General features: G+C 34.3%; 1 protein-coding gene across 1 annotated transcript; it reads right to left on the bottom strand.

Annotated features, from left to right (window-relative positions):
• Nucleotides 1–582: 582 nt before the first annotated feature.
• Tyrp1 (tyrosinase related protein 1) lies at nucleotides 583–17,532 on the bottom strand. Its single transcript, XM_063251176.1, has 8 exons — nucleotides 17,411–17,532; nucleotides 16,705–17,172; nucleotides 15,036–15,358; nucleotides 11,886–12,090; nucleotides 8,151–8,318; nucleotides 6,180–6,359; nucleotides 2,015–2,161; nucleotides 583–1,255 (listed from the first exon to the last, which is right to left on the bottom strand). Exons 1-8 carry the CDS (start codon nucleotides 17,454–17,456, stop codon nucleotides 1,086–1,088), a joined length of 1,707 nt encoding a protein of 568 aa, XP_063107246.1. The 5' UTR covers nucleotides 17,457–17,532; the 3' UTR covers nucleotides 583–1,085.
• Nucleotides 17,533–20,133: the final 2,601 nt, after the last annotated feature.

Below are 20,133 nucleotides of genomic sequence, written 5' to 3'. Positions count from 1 at the left end.
TAGGATGTAATTACTATAGTTATTTCTTACCATTATAATTTTAGCTATAATGTTTATATATTTATATGCAGAATATATACTTCATTTTGGAAATATTGCTTCATATGCATGATCAAAACCCAAAACTTCATGTTAGAGCATAAGAAAAAACATCATTCTTGCAGAGCTGGATCAGAATGGGGACAAACAAAGCAGAATTTTAATATTTTATTTTTCAAATGCTTGAGAGTCTGGTAAATGGTAAGATGATGCTATTCAAATGAAACCCAGTGAATGCAATGCCATCTGAGCACAGGGTGAAGCTCATTCTCTACTTCCATGTTTTCTTTGAGGACCCCTAAGATGGGGGAAGAGGAATTAGGCAGCCAGATGTATGAATCAGGAGGTGAAAAGCATGAAGTTTCTTCTTCAGGGAACTGAGACCAGGAAAGCGCACTAGCAAATAGACAAGAACAGCAGTTTCTTAACAAAATGAAGCTTTCACTGCCTCAAATGTGGCAAAGATTCTGACTTTATTGTGGTCCTGAAGCTGAGGTTAAATATGATATGTTGAAACCCAAATGAAAGACAAGTTTGAACAAATTCATTACAACTTCATGCAATTTATTTTAACTAATAAATGCTGCTGCATTTTTATCTGTTGAGTTATATCAATAAAGTGCATTTACATTTCATCCGTGTAGAAGTGACTAGTTATATATTTTAAAAAGACTACTATCAAATTTTATTTTCCTTTACATACAAATAAAGCAGAGCAGTTTATTAACATTGTATAGTCAACCTTTAAAGTATGCCAAAGACGATCACACTAGCTTTTAAATGTCATGGAGTTGATGCACCTGAACATTTTAAATAGAGCTGATAATTCAAAACCATTGGAACGAGTCTGAATTACTCTTCTAGCATTGAAAAATAGTGCTTTAATTATAACATATGTGTATATAAGAAAGTAAAAAAGTGAAAGAAATTCTACTTGGTAACTCAATCTACTGATTTTCAGTCAGGTTGTTTCCTGACACTAATGTGTAAGGGCGTGAGTAGCTTGTCATTAGATCGCAGGCTGATTAGGATTCTGGATTTTTATTTTATTCTTCAACATAATGTTGATACTGATCAATGAGGAGAGGTTGATTGGCTTCCTCCATGTTGTTTTTAGCACGAATCAGACAAGAAACACCCAAAAAAATGATTCCAACCAGTAATAAAGCAGCAACTACTGCGATGGTAACAATCTCAGAAACACTAAACGTTTGGCCTAGTTGAAAGAGAAAATGACAGTAAATTAAAATAGAGATCAAAATAGTTATCACAAAAAATTAGACACTTCTTTCACATACTTTAATAGAAATGCTCCTACTTTTTTCCACATTTTATTAACAAGTTGCCTATCATCTTGAAGGTTTGAAGACATTTGCTAATTTTTTTCCACAAGTACATTATATGGGGACAGTTACTCTTATTTCTAGTCTAAAGTTGAAAAAAAGGATGGCTCAGGTGAAATTCCTTTCTCACCATTGTTTGGTTAGTGAGAAGGTTGATTTTGGGGGCCAGATTGTTCAGCATCTAAATCCTGTGTTCTTCCACAGGCACTGCTGCGCTTGTTGAGAAACAGATTGAAACTTGAACAAGAACATTCTAGACTTCAAAATCTCAGTAAAAAGTAGCTTAGAATATACAAATTCTACTTCATTTATACAGACACAGGCAACAGTCCATTGTCTTCCTTTGCAGGAAATGTAATCTTGACAACTAACCTCTCTAAGGCTTGGTTTTCTTCCTTGCAAGAGGAGACAATACTTTCAAGGGTTGTGAGACTTGTACTATGGCCTATAATCAGCTCAGTATCTGGCCAGAATGAGCTCTCAATAAATGTCAAATCTCCTCTCTACTCCCAAATAAAACTTTGAAATCCAAGCCGAAGAGGTAAACCTCAGAATACAATGATGACTTGGCTTTAAAGACAACAAATTGGTTTTGGAACACATTACAATAAAAATACATCTTCAACACTCACCTGGCCATTGCACTTCATAAGTGTATCCAAGGCTATCAGCAGCAACAACAAACATCTCTGTGTTGGTAACTGGAGGCCAGAACGGTACCATGTTAAATTGTCTATTATGACCAATAGGGGCATTTTCCAGTGGGAATGTGGATATATCTAAAATATTCCAAGGATAACTGGTTAGAAGACACAGAGTTAATATTCGTATCATTATTATGTTCTGAAGAGGCCCCATATTTGAGGAGAATCTGAAACAAATATTCTTTATATTTTATATTGGTTAAAGATTCAAGGAAAGCTTCACTGTGGCAGAACAAAGAATTACATAAAACAGTGCAAATGTTTTAAATGTAGCATCAACGTGCATCAAATACTACAACAAAATACTTAAAAACAGAGGAAATTTAGCATCATTTTGTCATCTATGATGATCATCAACTGTTTAAATTTTAAATTATGAAAAATGATTCAAATACAGTTTATTAAACTTATTTTGCAAAGCCAAAGATAAAAAACAAAAATAAAAAAATCCTGAAAAAACTAGAGACCTGCAATATATTGTAGCATAATCTGTAATTTAAATTTGAGAGATGGTACATCTTTTGGAGTTTGTCCTTGGCTCTTGGTCTTTCTGCTTAATATTTTTCATCTTTTTCTGTTTGTTAGAGAAATCACTATGAATTTTATTCTTACATTTTTACTGTTAGCAAAAAAATTTCATACTTGAATAAAGTTCTTGAGATCCAATTAACTTTTGTCATTGTCTCTCTGTATACTTAGATATATTAACCATTTAGATAAGAGACATCTATATTATTGGTGTGTTTCTGTCATTAGGGATAAAAGAAATGGTAGGTTCTTCATGGCAAAGAGTTGCTCTTCTTACTTATTTGTTCTGTATAATTAAATATGCAATTACATGCCAATTGGGATGCCACAAAACCAAAACAAGATGATGGCTTGTGCGGGACATTAGTGAGCAGGCCCAGCCAGTGTTAGCTTTTCTGTTTATGAGAGTCCTATTCCCTGAACTGTCATTATGATCCTATGCATCAAAGAAGGATGCTTTAGCATCTAGTCTAAATAAAAATTGACCAAAGATGTGGCAGATAGAGGTTATATATTTGTAATTTTAAATTTAATATTTATTAAAGTGAGTTCAATATTTATTTATTAAAATATATTGAATTCTACCATTGCCAAGTACTGGACTAGGCATGTACCCTAGTACTGAAAAAAACAGGCAAAATTCCTGTGCTCAGGTAATTCTTATTCCATTAGTTGTAATGTGCTAAATTACTTTTTAAGGGTAATAACTTAGATAGATTTTTAAACTTTCCATTTTTACTCATCTTGCCTGCCTTGATCAGCCTTACTTCATTTGAGATCTAGGAGTTTGCTAAATTTAAGTTTCTTAAAGAAAGTGGAGGAATAATAGTAAAAGTAATAATAGTAATTGAAATTTTCACATGATTTCCCTAGGCAGGACTCATTCAAAGCTGCCTATATCTCTTAAAATGAAATCCAGTGACCTTGATTATCTACCGTTTTCCTTCTGATTTTATCTACAGATTTTTAAAAAAACTACCTAACATAGTATTTAGCTATTTACCTTTGTTTATTTGATTTCTAACAGCAGGCAGGAAATTTCCCAGAGAAAAGTATTTTTTCTGGAGGTTTGTATGCTACTTCTGGTAATTAAAATACAGCCCAGAGTTAATAGGTGTTCAAATAGTATTTGTGAAAGCATTTATGTGTGTATTTGATTACTTCATTTCTCTCTTGGCTCAACAGATACAATAGTAATCATCCTAAGAAATGTGTAAACTGCTTGTTCCGAAAATGCATGGAATTTTTGGTTATTGTGTTTAAAATTTAACTCAATTCTCAGTTGAAAAGGAGGTGTTAAATTACATATTACACTGATCAACAATGTTAATGAATAGAATTTAGAATTGTTGCAGGCATAGTTCTAATGCTTCGTATTGCATTATATTATGTCTAATATGAGGATTCTAATGCATATTATTGCACAGACAAATGTAATTTCCTTTAACTATAAAATGCAATTCTTGATCCTTTGTGGTCCTAATAATTAATTCCATAATTATGTGATTTTTAAATTAATGCATATGGTTTGTACAGATAAATGAAGTTTTAGCGGGAACATTTGTGCATGTGCTTAACAAGCTTTCATCATTCCCTCCTTTATTTTTCTCATCTCATCCTTCTGCCCAGTTTCAAATGTTTTGGGGAAATCTGAATGGGTATAAAGTACTACAATAATTTTATGACTTTTGAAGCCTTTTTGATATCTTTCAATTTTTGGTATCTTTTAATGCATCTCAAATCAATCTTATTAAATATTTTCAGACTTATCTTCAAAAAGACTAAAATATTTCATATTTTAATTTTTCTTTCTTCCTGAAATAGTTGTTTTATTACACTGCTTTCCAAATGTTACTTGCAGGTTTAAGGGATATTTAAGAAGACAATTAATTGGGTTCAGATTTCATGCAATAAAATAAGTGTTTTCATTGACTTGCCTTCAATTTTATGGTCAGATTTTATAAGAAATATTGTACAGGCTAATTTTCTACTTTGCATTTAAAGTATTTCTCCCATAACTAATTAAAGGGAACTGAGAAACTTTAAGCTTCTTATAGCTTGAAGGAAAGGAGTAGGAGATAAATAAGAGTCAAAGATATTTTTCTGATTCAACAATAATGTTTAAATTAAAATCTGGAACATTTCTAACAAAATACTATGTGAAATAATTACTTTTAATCAATGTATAGAAGGCAATACAATGCATGTTCTCATAATTGAAAGAAAACTCACTTAAGTGACTTGCCAGATTGTTTCTTCATTACCTAACATTCAACATATTGTGAATGACCAGATTAAATATAACTTGTACATTGCTGTCAAGTACCTATTAGTATATATGTAGCAAAAGATTCATAGTTTTGATAATTTTTAACATTAATTTGAGTTGTAACTATACTGAAAGTAATCTTGAAAAAGATATAGATTAGGAAGCATGCATTAAAGTGACATAAAAATCGAGTATGCTACACTTAGACTAGATCTCAAAAGTCTTAATTGCTTGATACACTTGAAAAAAAAAGAGCCCTGACACAGCAAATTATAGAAATTCACAGTGGTTGTAGTTATGCATATAAATGCACATGAAATATGAAGTGGAATTCCAATCAATGAATTCCAAAGTGAAGCAAATATTTATGTGTAAGTTAACCTTATCCTAAATGATTTTCTGATGGCATAAACTATTTGGACCTACTTTGTCAATTAAATGTCTCAAACACTTTGGATAAGAGGAATGTAACACACACACACACACACACACACACACACACACACACAGAGAGAGAGAGAGAGAGAGAGACAGAGAGAGAGAGAGACAGAGAGAGAAAGAGAGAGAGAGAGGCTTCCTTAGATAGATACAGCAATAGATAACCTCTAATGCCACGCTTATGTCCATAATGAAGAGAAGGCAAAAAGTAAAAAATTTATAACATATTAAAAACATGGAAGGTTAACCAGTGAAAGCGCTTTAAAGGTCTCAAAATAATGCAAGGCTTTCGGACTGAGTAGCAGTGTAGAGAGTGAGGCCTTTTAAATAGTATTTTAAAGAACACATTGAAATGAGCCCAAAAGAGATTTCCTATGGTATGATACAAAAATCAACATTAACTTTTCAAGTTAAACAAAATTTCCATTATATGAGGCCATAAAGCAATAAAACACAGAAATGTGGAACATGGTTATAAAATTTTGATCCCCTGAGGCATCAAAGAAGAGCTCTATAAGGTTTTCCCATTAATTTTAAAATGCTACAAGAATGTTCAGTGGAAGATAAGAGGAATAAAAATCTGGGAAATGTGGCAGTTATTTTATTTTTTTGTAGCAAAAATGAGAAGAGATCACCTGATTAACTCTAGTAAATGGTAAATAAATGTCATCTTAAAATATCTATTTTGAGAGACTTCTGCCGTTTCAAAAATGGGTTTGAATATTTGGAAATGACTCCAGAGAGCAGCTATTTTATCTTTATTTTGAAGTGTATCTCATGAGTGTCAAGAGCTAGCATAAACTGTTAACTATGCCATTGGAACAGTGCCCTTTGAAAATGCACATGGAAGTGTCTTACCAGAATTGTATCTCCTAAGCCATTCATCAAAGACTGCGTCAGTGAAAGTATGCAGGAGGACGAATATAGGATCATTTGGAGACAGATGAGTTTGTCCTCCTGTTCCATTCAGGAAGAGATGGGCCAAATTGTGAAGACTTCGAACAGCAGGGTCGTACTTTCCTGTGGGATCGCTGTAACCTAGATTTAAAAGTAAGGATGAGAAGAGTAGAAAATATTGCACATATCTCACTATTTTCAAGTCAACAGCAGTAATTATATTGGGAAGCAATTTTCCCAAAGCTTGTCAAGCCAAAGTTTGCATTAATAAGATTGCATTGCTACTCAGTACCAATGGTTGATGACATTTTCATGCTATGCTCAGAATTAGGTTACTTTTAAGCTGTCAGTGTGACCCTCTATGTGTAGCCAGTAGGTTAAAAATAATGACCTGCAAAGGATACCAGTCAAAATATATAGAACACTCTATTTTGATAAGGGACACATTGTTCTACATGGAAACTAAGATAGAGGAACTCTTCAGTTTTACTAAAACTGCTGACACAGTTGGGAGTACACCGTTTTGATTGTCCTGCAATTGCCAGATGTTACTTTTCATCTTTATTCCTCCTTTTGGATGACTGTCAGCATGTTTATTTTGGAAGAATTATTTTGCAGGAAAGTTACATTTTCTTACCATTAACATAATGTTTTAAAACATCTGAAAAACCTGCAGTCAAAATATTTATAAAATATTGGAGAGTTTAAAAGAAAAACCAAAATTTCACCAAATGCTTCTGTTTGTGAACCAAATAGTTCACAAACAAAAGCTCTCACGAACCAGGTACCACCGTACTAGTGAGAAGATGAGAATAGATGCTGAACAGATCATAAAAAGAAATGGAGAGCCTATGATATCAAAAGGAGTTATAAGTGTGTGCATAGACTTGAAGCAACATTATGTGCCTACAGCATTCACTCATTTTCATACATTCATTTCCTAATTTTTTGATTCTAGAAACACTTAAAGATTGTCTATGCAGCACACGGCATGTGGCTAAGCACTATTCTTTTCATACACTTTGCCTGGAAATCGTTATCAATTGTGTTTTGATTGTGCAGTAATGAGACAAAATCTGTAGGTTTTTGAAAGTCATACTTAAAGCCTTACTTTATAGATGTAGTTTAATCAAAATATAGTAGCTATTTATTGAATCACCTTCAAATAAGTATATTTAAGCAGCATCTATTCCCATGGGAGGGATTCAGAGCGTATCTAATGTGAGCAAGGCTATATTCAACGTAGAATTTAATAGTAATATGACTATAATGAAGTTATATAATTATATTCTTTTAAAAGTTTACATATGTATCAAGCATAGTTTAGAGTTATAAAAATGTATATGTAAAGGCAGAAAGTTTGCATTTGGATTTATACTGCTGCTAACTACCTGAATGTCATGGGAATATCCTTTTATGTATTTGGATTTCATTTTTCTCATCTTTAAAACAGTATCAAAATGTCATTAACAAACTGTGAGTCATTGGAGATATTTGGATTTTTAGAAAATTTTAGAAAGATTTATAGGACCACACAACCTTAATGAAATATATACTCAAACCAGGCTTTACAGACTACCAGCTAATTATTTGAAATTTCTTATTGTAATGCTTTTTAAAAAAGAAATTATTTTATAACCATTTTAATTATTTGCCAATGTTAAACTTTGATATAGTTATATATACTGGCCAGCTAACTGCCAGAAATTTGAGTTTAGGTAGTTTTTAGGTATGCAAGATTGGGGAATAATTTCTAATCCCTTCCCCTATAATAATTAAATTAAGAACAGAAAATTGTGACCAATCGTAAGAGGCACCTCAAATCACACAAATTCATAGCATAACAGGTGTTTAATTTTTTAGCCCTGATATGGACTTCTTCACTTACTATCATAAACAGAGCATTTCAAAGAACCCATTTCATTTACTTGCCTTCTACTGTGTTTCGGAAACTGTCTGTAGAATTGGAATAGAAAGGGGGTGTGTCAAACACACCAACCTCCAAGCACTGGGCAATATCCTGCGGAGCGGGAAGGCGCTGAACCATGGGTCTACCCACATTTCCTGCTGGGTTCCTCCTGATTGGCCCTCCTTCAGTGCCTGGGGAGAACAGGGTACAAACACAGGATCTATGGAGCTATCAGTATTGCTTTCTAAAACATTACACACAGCATAGACACTGCAAAATAGGTCCTCTGGATGGTAAACGAATTTAAAAATGTGTGCTTAGGAACATTAAAGCGAATAAAGCTCCAATTTTCTATATCCTACTACTGTGAGTAAATATGTGACACATAAAAGCAGCTGAAGGAAGAAGTATCACACTAACAGATAAGGATCTTGGTAATTGTTAAAGCAAGATATGCTCTTTCAAGTGAATGTATCCAAGTAAAATTCAATGGAAAATTAAAATTTGCCAAAATATCTTACAAACTTAAATTCCAATATGAAATCTGTATTTCCTTCATGTATCTATATCTATCTATCATCTATTTATCTGATATTTTGTACTAAAATGCAATTTTTAAGCCGTCACAAAATTTGAAAAAAATTCCCTAAATCTCTATGGATAGTGATATTCAGTCTACGAATATATTCATTGATGTGATTAAAAAGTTAAACTTCTTGAAAAGAATAGCCAGTAGGCAAACAAAGAACTGGATAGACAATATAATGAGAGTCTTAAGGGAAGGAATTGGGAGGAGAAAAGGAAGGAGAGATAGTGATAGACACACAGAGAGAGACAGACAGACAAATAGGGAGGGAGAATTTCTAGTCTTGTAGTTATGGAAAAACTTTCACAAGAAATTTACAAAGAAATTTGAAGCATCACAGAGAATTTTTATAGAGAAATCTTATTTTAGGCAATTGAAATAAGAGCTAAGTTGTTTTTATAAAGAAAATCCCATCAGAATACGATTGTACCTCATAATCCTGGCACCTGCCTGGCATTAGACTTGCTCAGTGCATATGGTTGTAGAATAGAGTTTGCTATAGAGTGTGTATTTTTGTTTATCTTTTTTTTTTTTTACTGAAACTATGTGACCCTGATGGGCCATAACAGAACGATGGGAAGCTAGATCAGAACATATTTGAAGAACTCAAGAACTGAAAGTAGGAAGTCATATTTAATTCATTAGGAAGTGAGGAGAAATTGAAGACAAAGGTTGGTGGGAGAAAAGGAGATTGATTTGGAATGTTTTGTTTCAGTGTATCTCAGTGATCTCTAGAGAGGAATATATGTTCCTTAGAGGGAGAAGAAAAATAATCCACTGGATGGGGAAAGAAATTATTGTAACTTCAACTCATTTCTTTTACTTCATAAAGCTTCCAATGTCATATAGTTTAGAGTTAACATAACGATTACCACCTGATGGATTAGTATAATGAACTTTATATAACATATAAACAAATTGTATATACTGAAACTAGCAAGTACAGTATATGTGGACTGTTTGGATGCACATTCACTAAAAACTATCAATGCAAGCTGATGTTTTAAAGCCAGGCATGTTGGTGCAAGCCTGTAATTCCAGCACCTATAAGACTGAGGCAGGAGAAATACCATGTGTTCAAGGCCAGCCTGGCATGCAGAGTGAATTCAAGGTCAGCTTGAACTGCACAGAGAGACCCTGATTCAAAAGCAAACAAAAAAACTGATGTTTTGAGGAGTACTGCCTAGGGAGTTACTGACAAATCATAAGAAAAAAAATAAAGCATTACTTGTACTCAAAACACTGCATAATTTTTCCTTGTGGAATTTTGTAGTAGAAAATTCTGATAGTAAAGGAATTTATTAAATGAGTTTAAACTTATGCCAATTATTTTTAAATTTGTTTGCACATGGACACCCTCTACTGTTGTGTCTATTAATATCTTATTGATCACAGTATTGTTTCCAATTGTGGAAAGTTGATAATAGCTGAATAAGAAAATAGATTTGAGAAGTATCATGAAAACAATCAGTGCTTTTCATATCATTAATCAAATCTCATATTTTAGTGACTGGATGAATTTTAGGTATCAAGAATTCACCTTTCAGTCTGTGAAGTTAACTGCAACGAGCATGGAATATTTAAGGAACGATTGCTCTGAAGATACATACACATGGGTCTCCTCCAAATGGTGACCATTGAAACCACAGGCACGGGCACGATCTCCCAAGAAGAAAAGTAGAGAGAAAGGGGATTGCTAGGAGGCATAAGTGAGTTAACACAGTAAACATTTCAATATGAGACATAGTATGTGTTTGGTGAAAGATTAGTTTCATTTTTCCCTATCTTGCCTAATAAATAAAGTATTTGGTATTTACACCTTGAACTGAGCAATCTTAAGGAAGATTTTCAATGTGTCACAAAGTTATCCTTCTAAATTATGAAAGATGCATATTAATTGACAATAAAAACTTTCATAAAAGAATATACCTCATTTTCATCTTCCATTCTGTTATAATTATGTATGCGCACTTAAATTTTGTTCATTTTGGTATCTGATCATCAGTATGATTGGAAAATGTTCATAAAATTTAAGGCCCAAAATTTGCAGCCTCACCAGAAAAGATAGATATTTAAGTATCTAAGAGATCGTGATCCTCAATTTTGTTTCTCTTCCACAAGATGGAATCATTCATTATGCCAATTAAAAATGTATTCTAAATTTTTATCACCTATAGTGAAAACTTGGTAAGCTATCACATTTCTTAGGTCTGTACATAGCACATACATTCTAAATATTCTAATGGCAAAATGTTTACACATGCCTACTTCTTTCTGATCTATTCAGAATATTCTTTTAAGTTTATAAAGTAATTTAAGATTTGATACATGAATACTGCAAAGTTATATATGAGTATAATAATAAAATGCATTCTTATGATTCTAGTTTTTATGTAGAAGAGCAAATGTTCAAAATATGTATAAATGCCTGAAGAAGAGGAAAATCAGATGGAATAGGAACTTCTAATAAGGCCTCAGGTTAGTAGCACAGAGATATGATCCAAGAAAGAAATAGAAACTCAGGAATAGAGTAACATGAAAGAGCCCTGAACTACAACAGAAAAGTTCAGATAATTGGAGGATGACCTAGGACAACCTGGTATCTCTTACATTTTCTTTCATTCATTATGCAAGAGCAGACAATTAGGAGCTGTCAGACATCATCTGTGCAGTGTTTTGTTTTTTCTAAAAGGTCTTCCAGCATCATTAGTGTCTTTTTAAACTCTCACTGAATAAAAAAGAATTTTCTTTTTTTTCTTTCCTTCCTTCCCACATTCATCGCTCCCAGACCATTTCTATCTCTTTTTCATATTTCATATTTTCCTGAGAAAGATTTTCTGTGAAATTCCAACCCAGACACATGACTAATAAGCAGTACTGAGTATACTAAGAGGATTAATTTATATATCTAGACATTTCTAAACTAAGGAAATCAGCAATGGTGTGACCAGTGCAATGTAAAAATACACAGTCACTTTCTCTTTCCCTGGACCACCTCATAGATTGTCTTGCACACAATAGATGCTCAAGGAGAATCTGAATACTGATTCTTACCATAACAATAACAGATTTTACTCTGAAATAATTGGTAGAATGAAGGGCTTCCTGGCAGTGTGTTTAATCTCTTCCTCCAATAATGGAATTCCAACTGTTGATTTTCATTGAAACTTACTGTTACAGAGTGTTCCCAGGGTATCGTACTCTTCCACGGATTCACAGATCACTCGCCATTGAGAAAAGACAGAGTTGGGACTCAGGAGAGTTGAATCAAAGTTGCTTCTTGAGCCCATCAAGTCATCAGTGCAGATATCACAGACATTTTTCCCAGTTGCAAAATTCCAGTAAGGCAGGGAGAAAGAAGGCTCCTGTAACATGTCCTAGATCATAGAAACTCTGTTAGTCCTCTGTGGTTCAGCTTACACTCTTCCTATTGGCTGGGTTCACTCTCTGCTTGTTTCTACAGGGGCTCCTCAAGGCAACTAAGGAACTGGTGAGTCAAGGTGTGTGGGTACCAAGGAGTTAAACAGAAGTCACTGACTCCCAAAATGAATGAAACTCAATTTGTTGTGTCCTCAAATAACTTGAAAGGAAAAAAGTATTTCTGCTGCTGCTGCTGCTTCTTTTTTTCTTTCTTTTGGGCAGGTGATTACATTTCTCCTGGTTATATCAAAGAATTATCCACAAAACATTTACTCTTTGACATTTGTATTTTTCATTTCCTGTCTTTAAGTAAAACATCACTAAGGCTTAGTCTGATGTCAGATCCAACTTTGAAATGTGTTGTTGGAAACACTGACTTTTGTTTCTGTTTTTTAAAATTTAATTTCAGCGACTGTAGTCAGTTAGACTCTGGTTTGATGGCAGGGAATATGGTCTCTTTTACCATATCTACTTAAAAGTGTTTGGTTTACAGAGTCGTGCTCCTGGATCTAAACTAAGACTCAAGCATCTGTCTGAAATTCACACAGGAAATACTAAGCAGAAACAGAATAAATTTTTGTGCCTGTTGCTTTTTAGACCAGAGACCCAGTTTCCATTAAGAGCTGGTCTTGCATTTGTTAAAAACACTTCAGTAAAGGTCACAGGCTTATTTTATTGGGCTCCTAAAGCATGCATTACTTTATTTGTTGTTTTTCATTTCATATTCCCTTTAAGAAGTTACATCCATAAGTGAGTTTTTTTTTTTTTTTTTTTTTTCTTTTTTTGAGACAGGATCTTGCTATGTAGTTCAGGCTGATCTTGAACTCTAGCCTATGGCAGACTCAAAGTCAAGAGTTTCCTGCCTCAGCCTCTGAAGTACTGGGAACAGGGATGTGATTTAAATGAAAGAATTATCATTGTTTAGCTTCTCAAGCACACAGTACCTTCTGCCTTTTTACTTTTAATTCCTTTCCAGGCCACATTTTCTTACCCTTGATTATGTGATAGGGTCAGCTGCCTTTCAAGGCACACCCTCAGTTATTGATCTCCAAGTGTTTGCAGTCCTCATTTAGAAGCCATTGTGGTGGTTCACAAAAATTAGTGACAGCTTCTGAGGAATCATTAAGAACCAGGCTGTGGTTCAGAAATGGACTGTTAGGAACCAGAGCAAATTCAGACAGCAATTCAGCTGTGCATTGTTTAGACTGTAAGTTGCTGAATGCCTTGTGTGCTGTATAGAGGTCCAAGTTTACACAGACAACGTGAAAGCCTTTGAAAACCTTATGCCTGTGCTCTCAGCTGTTGTACCCACGGGGATATACGCAGATCTAGTCAATGATAAATGACAGATCTGTCTACACCAAATCTACTAAATGCCTCACTTGTGTAAGAGATATAAAATAGGTACCAGAGAAATTCATTTAATCATGACAAACTGCATTAGTATAGACAACTTACAAACAAATATTTTATTCTGCATTTTAGAACATTAATTATCTTTCAAATTTTTCAATTTTTCTTCTTGAAGTAATGCTGGTACTAACATCCTGAAAATCAATAAATTAGTCTAAATACCTTTTCTGTCCTTAGAAGTCTTTAGGTTAATTTTTAAAATTTTAACTTAGGGGAGATTATTACCATTAAGCATTGAAAAGAAGTTTAATTTATGAATTTTTTAGTTGAGACCTGATCATCAAAATTTGTATTTAAAATTACAACACTTCATCAGAAAAACAGATCTGTCAGTTAAAAAAAGAAAACATAAATGTCTATTCTACCAAATACTTTAGTATCTTTTGAATGTATCTGCTTAAAAAATAAGCATGAAATAGTTGTGCACAGATTGAGGTTCAGTTTATGCTCCTGAAAAGCCAGTTTCTTTTAATTAAAAGATGATAGAGGTACTATATATTTTAGTTTTTTAAAAAGAAACTGAATTTTTGGTATGTAACATAATGTTTATGTCTATCCATAATAAGATGACTATAATTATCAACAAAGTTAGTATCCATAATTTGCATATAGTTATGTAAGGTCTTTAGGTAGGGTATGGAAACATGGAGTTTAATGAAAATATAACAATCAAAATGTAAAGGAATATTTTTCATGTTTTTAACTCTAACCTGTACTGGGCAGAATCATCAACTAGTGAGAGGAGATCGGCCAGTTAGAAACAAAGGGGCTGAGTGAGTCACTCCCTCCTTGCATTTGGTCCTACGCAGCACCCAAAGCCTATTCCTGCTTCCGTTATCCGAAGAGAGGCACAGAATGAAATTGCAAAAGCCTGGCAGATCCCCACAGCCTGGGAGGTGGAGAATCCCAAGGAGGATTCCGTGGGAGGCACCTGGAGCCAGAGATGTATGGCCTTTACATTCTGCAAGCCTTCCCCCCTTTTCTCCTTTCCTTTGCTGTTGCTGCCTTCCCAATGATTTTCAATACACTAGACTATGATGGGTCCATTCAAATGTGACAGAGGCTCAGCCTGTATATACGACTGGGCATTTGGAGGGGTGCATATACGCTCAATTCATCCAACCAGAAGAGAGCATCTACTTACCTCTAACAAAGAAGGGTCCATGCAAAATGAGTCTGCTTTGTTTCTGACTTCCTGGGAGCCAGTTTTTTAAATCTGTAGAGATTTCTTAGTTTAATTTGTGCCTCAAAATGCCTTAAATGACTTTCTTTTTCAATTCACAAAAAGATAAAGTTTAGCTAATAAGCAAGTGATCAGAATGAGATGAAAAATGAATACCAAAGGCAGATTAATACCATGAAATCACTTTGTCATCACATGCTCTAATCATTTGGAGCAACACTGAATTAAACTGACTTACAGACAGGGTGATGCACCATCTACAAAGGACTTGAAATTGGACTTGAAGTTAAACATTTTCATTCCTACCTGCATATCTTTCTCCAGCTGCAGGAGATGGTACCTGTGCCAAGTAAGAAAAGCTGGTCCTTCATGAGAGAAATCCACTTCGCCAAAGCCTTCTTGCCCTGGCCCAAGAAAAGTCTTTTTGACAGAGTAATAGTGTGTCCAAACAAAGTAGTTATAAATGGAGATGTTCTCAAATTGTGGGGTGTTGCCGTCTGATCCCAGTATTTCTTCTGACCTCCTTGTGGCTATGACATATTGTGGGTGAGTGGTACGCTTGGCCATGTCCAGGGCCTGGACAAAGTGGTTCTTTTCCTCTGCACTTAAGTCCAGGAGATTTCTTCTCACTTTAGGGATGAAAAAATCAGACATGAAAACTTCTGCCTTACGGGAATGAGTAGAAAATGAGCCCATTGTGTCCTGCTTGTCCATTAATGGTTACATATATGTATATTTGAATCTCTTTCAAATTATTTTATAAGTTAGACACTCTCTCCCTGAAATGCTTGGGATCAGACATGCTTCAGAATTTGAGTACTTTTGCATTTTAAAATGTTTTTAATACATAATGAGACATTTTGAGGATGGTACATCTAAACACAAAAGTAATTTATTTTGTGTTATACATGCAACAAAATTTGACAGTATAGGACTTTCCACCTGTGGTCTCATGTCAAAATTTTAGAGTTTTGAATCTTTTGGATTTTTAGGTTAGGAAAATTCAACTTTAAAAAATCCTTAATTAAAATCTTCTTCCAATCTTTTTCTCTTTCTTCCCCTCTCTATATACATCTGGCCTGTTTTTTGTTAACCTTTTTTAACCTTACTTGTGAATTTCAAAGTTTTTCTTGTGAATCTATGAATCTGTGACCTGGTCATATTCATTCTGCTCACTATTGACATTTTTCTTAGAATTTTTGCTTTTTTAACATCATGACTCTTGCAAAAATCAGGTAAGGGTTACAGTACAGTGACTAAAACCAGGGTTTTCTTTTCTTTTTTTTTTTTTTAAGTGACTTTGGGAACATTTTTTTTAAAGCTTAGTTTTCCATCTGTAAAATGTGGAGTGGTAAAGATCAGAGCACACACGTAAGAGCAATTAGACCAAGGCCTTCATCACAATAAAGAATAATAACTACTTTTTTTACATCCTTGGTTCAGGGTTTGGCATATTGAAAAAGATCAAGTACCACAAGCTGTTACTATTTAATGTTTTGATGTCTGTATCATGCTATTTACACTCTAGGCTCCACAACTCATCTAAAATGCCTGAATTTGATCAGCATAGTGGGAAACTTCCTTGCTGGCTAGCAGGGCTAGTTGAGGAAGCTGAAATATTAGAGCTCCATAGAACTCAGTTTTATAAAGCATCAGATGTGTGTTTGACCTTTCTGAACCTCATCTATGGCAATTAACATCAATGCCTTAGTCCTACACAGGTCCTAGCACCACAGTGATCACTTAACAAATCTTTTTTTAGGAAATATTATTAATTTAAAGGACTCAGTTTCTTTTTCAACCCTCTACTTGTAACATGTTTTTTAACCTTGCCAAGCCTCAGTTTGCTCAACTGGGAAAATGGAAAGTTGAGCAGTATAATTTGAAGGTGATCTTCTAGTTCACGTGATGTAGGCTGCAATAAAGAGCTTCAAATCTCACCCAAGTCTGTGCACCAGTTCACACCATCTCCTACCTGTGAGAACGCGCTGGTTGCAGGCAGTTCCTGTCCACCCAGGACGGCATGCTCCACAGTTGTGTCCTGAGAAATTGCCACTGCATTGGCACGTCCTATTGAAGAATCGCAGAGGCCATTGCTCCCGATCGTCTCTGCCATCATGTGGGTACTGGCGGCTGTGGGGTCTAGAGTCTGCCGTCACTACACCACACCTGCCCCTCCCTGAGGAAGATCCACAGGGGTCTGTCCCAGGCCCAGCCAAGGGGGACAAATCGGGGCAGCACACACCACTTTGCAAAGCCTCGACAGTGGCACACTGACGTGGAAACTGAGCCCACACCTGCTGCAAAAGCAGCAGAGAGAAGAACATAGATCCCAGAGACAGGAGTCTGTAAGATTTCATTCTGGTGGGCATAAGGCTGCAGCACAAAGGTCTGGTTTGCATCCTTGGCATAGAGGGAGGTAGTCCTGTAGATAAAAATTCACCTGGAAGAAGAAAGAAAAATAGAATTATGCAAGTTTTTAGTATTCTTAAAATGGATACAGGCTCTCTCAATCTCCCTTCAGCATAAAATCCCTGCTATAAAAAGACACTTCAAACAATGATAATAGTTTACTTTCAAAAGTTTGACATGCATACTACCTCTCTAATTAAATCCACTTCCTAGTAATTTACTTTTTTTCATTTAAAATTCATATTTATATGATAGTACTGATCATATACCAAAAGTATTCATTAGCAGCTCAGCACAATTAGCAATATTAGCCATGGGGGCTGAACAAAGAACTGGGAACTTTCCAGCAAGTTAATTTTGTTAATTTTAAGTCTCCCTGCTAGTGGAGATAATGGTGAGAGTACACTCACTCCCAAAGAGCCTCTCTCCAGTACCTTAAGATCCTGAGAGATTTATCTACAGGACTGGCCTAAGTGGACAGTTTTTTATGTGCTTTTTGCATGATGTCAGAGCTGTTAATTACATGTGGGATTCTGACTTGCAGCTAATAAATCTGCTCACCCAAAGCAGGAGGGGCTGGTCCTATTCTCCAGCCTTCCCTAATCCCTTTTCACATCAGTGAATTTTTCTGCCCTTTAACAACTTGGTCAGCACATGATTCGCTTCCCACTGGTTTCCTTGTGATACTTAAAGTTTTAAGAAAAGGTCAGCAGCACTAATTTGGAAAATAAGTTAGAGAAACTATAGCACCTTTGTTTTCATTGCATTGTAGAGCTGGTTTTCTGTGAGAGTGTCATAATAGAGTGAAACAAGATTAATTACATTTTCTGATACAAGAAACAGGCTAGTACTTGTACCCTGCAATAGTTTTTGGCTGAGTTCTGCTCTTTTTTTTTTAAGACACTGTCAGGTTGCAAAATCAAAGCATAAAAAATGAATGGACAATCAAACAGCACAAACTATTCTGTTCACTGAACTAACAAAAACTTAGTAGTATAGTTATCCACAACGAGTTCTAAGAAAACAATATGTAATACATCAAATAGTGATGACTTTTTAATGTTATTTTTTTGAAATTCCATATCATTTCTATCCTTCTGTTTTGCTTTTTTTAAAAAATAAAATAATATGAAAAAAGATGCTGTCAGTTTTACAATTTCTGGGAAGACTAGTTATAGTAGAAAATGAATCAGAACCAATTATACCAACCTGCATAACACTGGTGCCTGCAGGCTTTTGAGTTGGTTACCTCACCTCGACTACCTCCACTGGCACTGGTGGCTGTTTCTGTGGCAAAGCATCACAGGTAACTAGTAGTTTTGCTGCATGATTTCTCATTCCCACTTTTTTCTGTATGCCAGTGGCATTAACAGTAATGGATATGTATAACTGTACAGGAACTTTCCCCTAAAGATGAAATTTATGCATATGAAGTCAATCTTCAAAGGTAAATTTTTATACATAGGTTATCAGGATTCATGGTTAATGTTGGCTGTCTACAGCCCATTTTACTAAGCCATAAAATTGACCAGAAAACATATAAGAGAATGAGTATATGGTTACCAATGAAAATATAACTAAGGTTTTGTAAATTGAGGTAAAATTAAAAAGTTTCTTTTGTTTACAGCCCATGATTACAGTACCAGATGATTTAATACAAACACATTATAAAGTGTAGTTATTGAGATATTGTTGGCCAACTAAAGTTTCATTCTTTTTTATTTTTTTATCCTTTATGTATACAAAATGTCTATGTGTTTCCTAGGCTATTTCATAATTTTTTTTTAATTTAAAGAGAAAGAAAAACAAAGCAGTAAAAGGGTACAAGTAATACAGAATTTCAAGAAAAAAAAATACACAGTAAGAAATCACTAGTTAATAGATCACATATTGTCATCTTAGAAACAGTTGTCCAAATTACAAAATTAAAGCATACAAAGTAGACATTCATACAGTGAGATTGCAGACAGTTCTATTCAATGATCCAACAAAAACTCAGTAATATGGTTCTCCATCCTACACATTTAAATATACATGCAGTTATATCCTTTAGACCACTTGCATTTCCTCTTTTTTACAATAACAATTACACTTTTTGGGTTTTATTACTCCACAGTTCTTATAATTTTTTTTTCTGAAGAGAAACAAAGAAAAAAACCCCAAATGTGACAAAGCAAAACAGAGTCAGTTAGAACAGAAGGATAGACATAGTACCTGATGCAAAAACAGAATACCAGGTGATCAAAAAGAGTTATCATTATGCCTCTTGCTATCTTAAGAAGAGTTGCCTATATCTTCAGGTATAATAGAATTGAACAAAACAGTACAGGACAAGACCAATAAAACCTACACTGGAGACCTTACAGGACTTCAAAAGAAGATATTAGTCAAACCACAATGGGCATCATATAAATGTTTTTAAAAAGCAGAAGAATTTTGGTGATTACTTAGCTTATGCATAAGGTCAACTTGTTTTTCTCAAGCTGCATTTGTAGGGAATCAGGATCACAAAATTGGTATCGTTACTCTGCAAGTAGCCTGCAATGATTAAATTTTTTTTTTTACTAATACTGTTTCTAAAGTGAATCAAAGTTGTTGCATGTGAAATGTTGCAGAAGTACTGTATAGTCTTTATAAGTGGCAATTTTATATATCATTGTATTATATACCTTTGTAAGAATGCATTAAAATGTATTTACCCAGTCTCCTGTTGGTGGACATTCACGTTATTTTTCATTTATTTTTTTGCCTCATGAACAATGCTACTATAAATGATCTTTAAGTACTTATTAAATATATGTATGCATTCTGCATGATTAAGTCTCTACAGAGGGAATTGCTAATCTTAAGGTTTGTGAATATTTACAAGGTAATTTTAAATTGTTGTCCAAAGTAATTGTATCACTTTGTATCTCCACTATCAGGGTTGAAATTGTTTATTGCTTTGCAAGCTTGTTAACATTTAGTATTATTAGAATAATTGACAATTACA

The sequence above is a fragment of the Cavia porcellus genome, unplaced genomic scaffold (genome assembly GCF_034190915.1).
Source record: "Cavia porcellus strain 051 isolate PalLab524CR breed Dunkin Hartley unplaced genomic scaffold, mCavPor4.1 scaffold_1, whole genome shotgun sequence".
Taxonomy (NCBI): Eukaryota; Metazoa; Chordata; class Mammalia; order Rodentia; family Caviidae; genus Cavia; species Cavia porcellus.
This window is presented reverse-complemented; position numbering and strand designations above follow the sequence as displayed.

Excerpts from the sequence above, each read along its gene's own strand:
- Tyrp1 (XM_063251176.1), bottom strand. The coding sequence starts at position 17,456 with ATGGCTAATATTGCTAATTGTGCTGAGCTGCTAATGAATACTTTTG. Across the intron at positions 15,359-16,704 it reads CAACCAGCGCGTTCTCACAG|TGAGAAGAAATCTCCTGGAC; the intron begins GTAGGAGATGGT and ends TCATCCCTAAAG. Across the intron at positions 6,360-8,150 it reads TTTCCGAAACACAGTAGAAG|GTTACAGCGATCCCACAGGA; the intron begins GCAAGTAAATGA and ends TTTTAAATCTAG.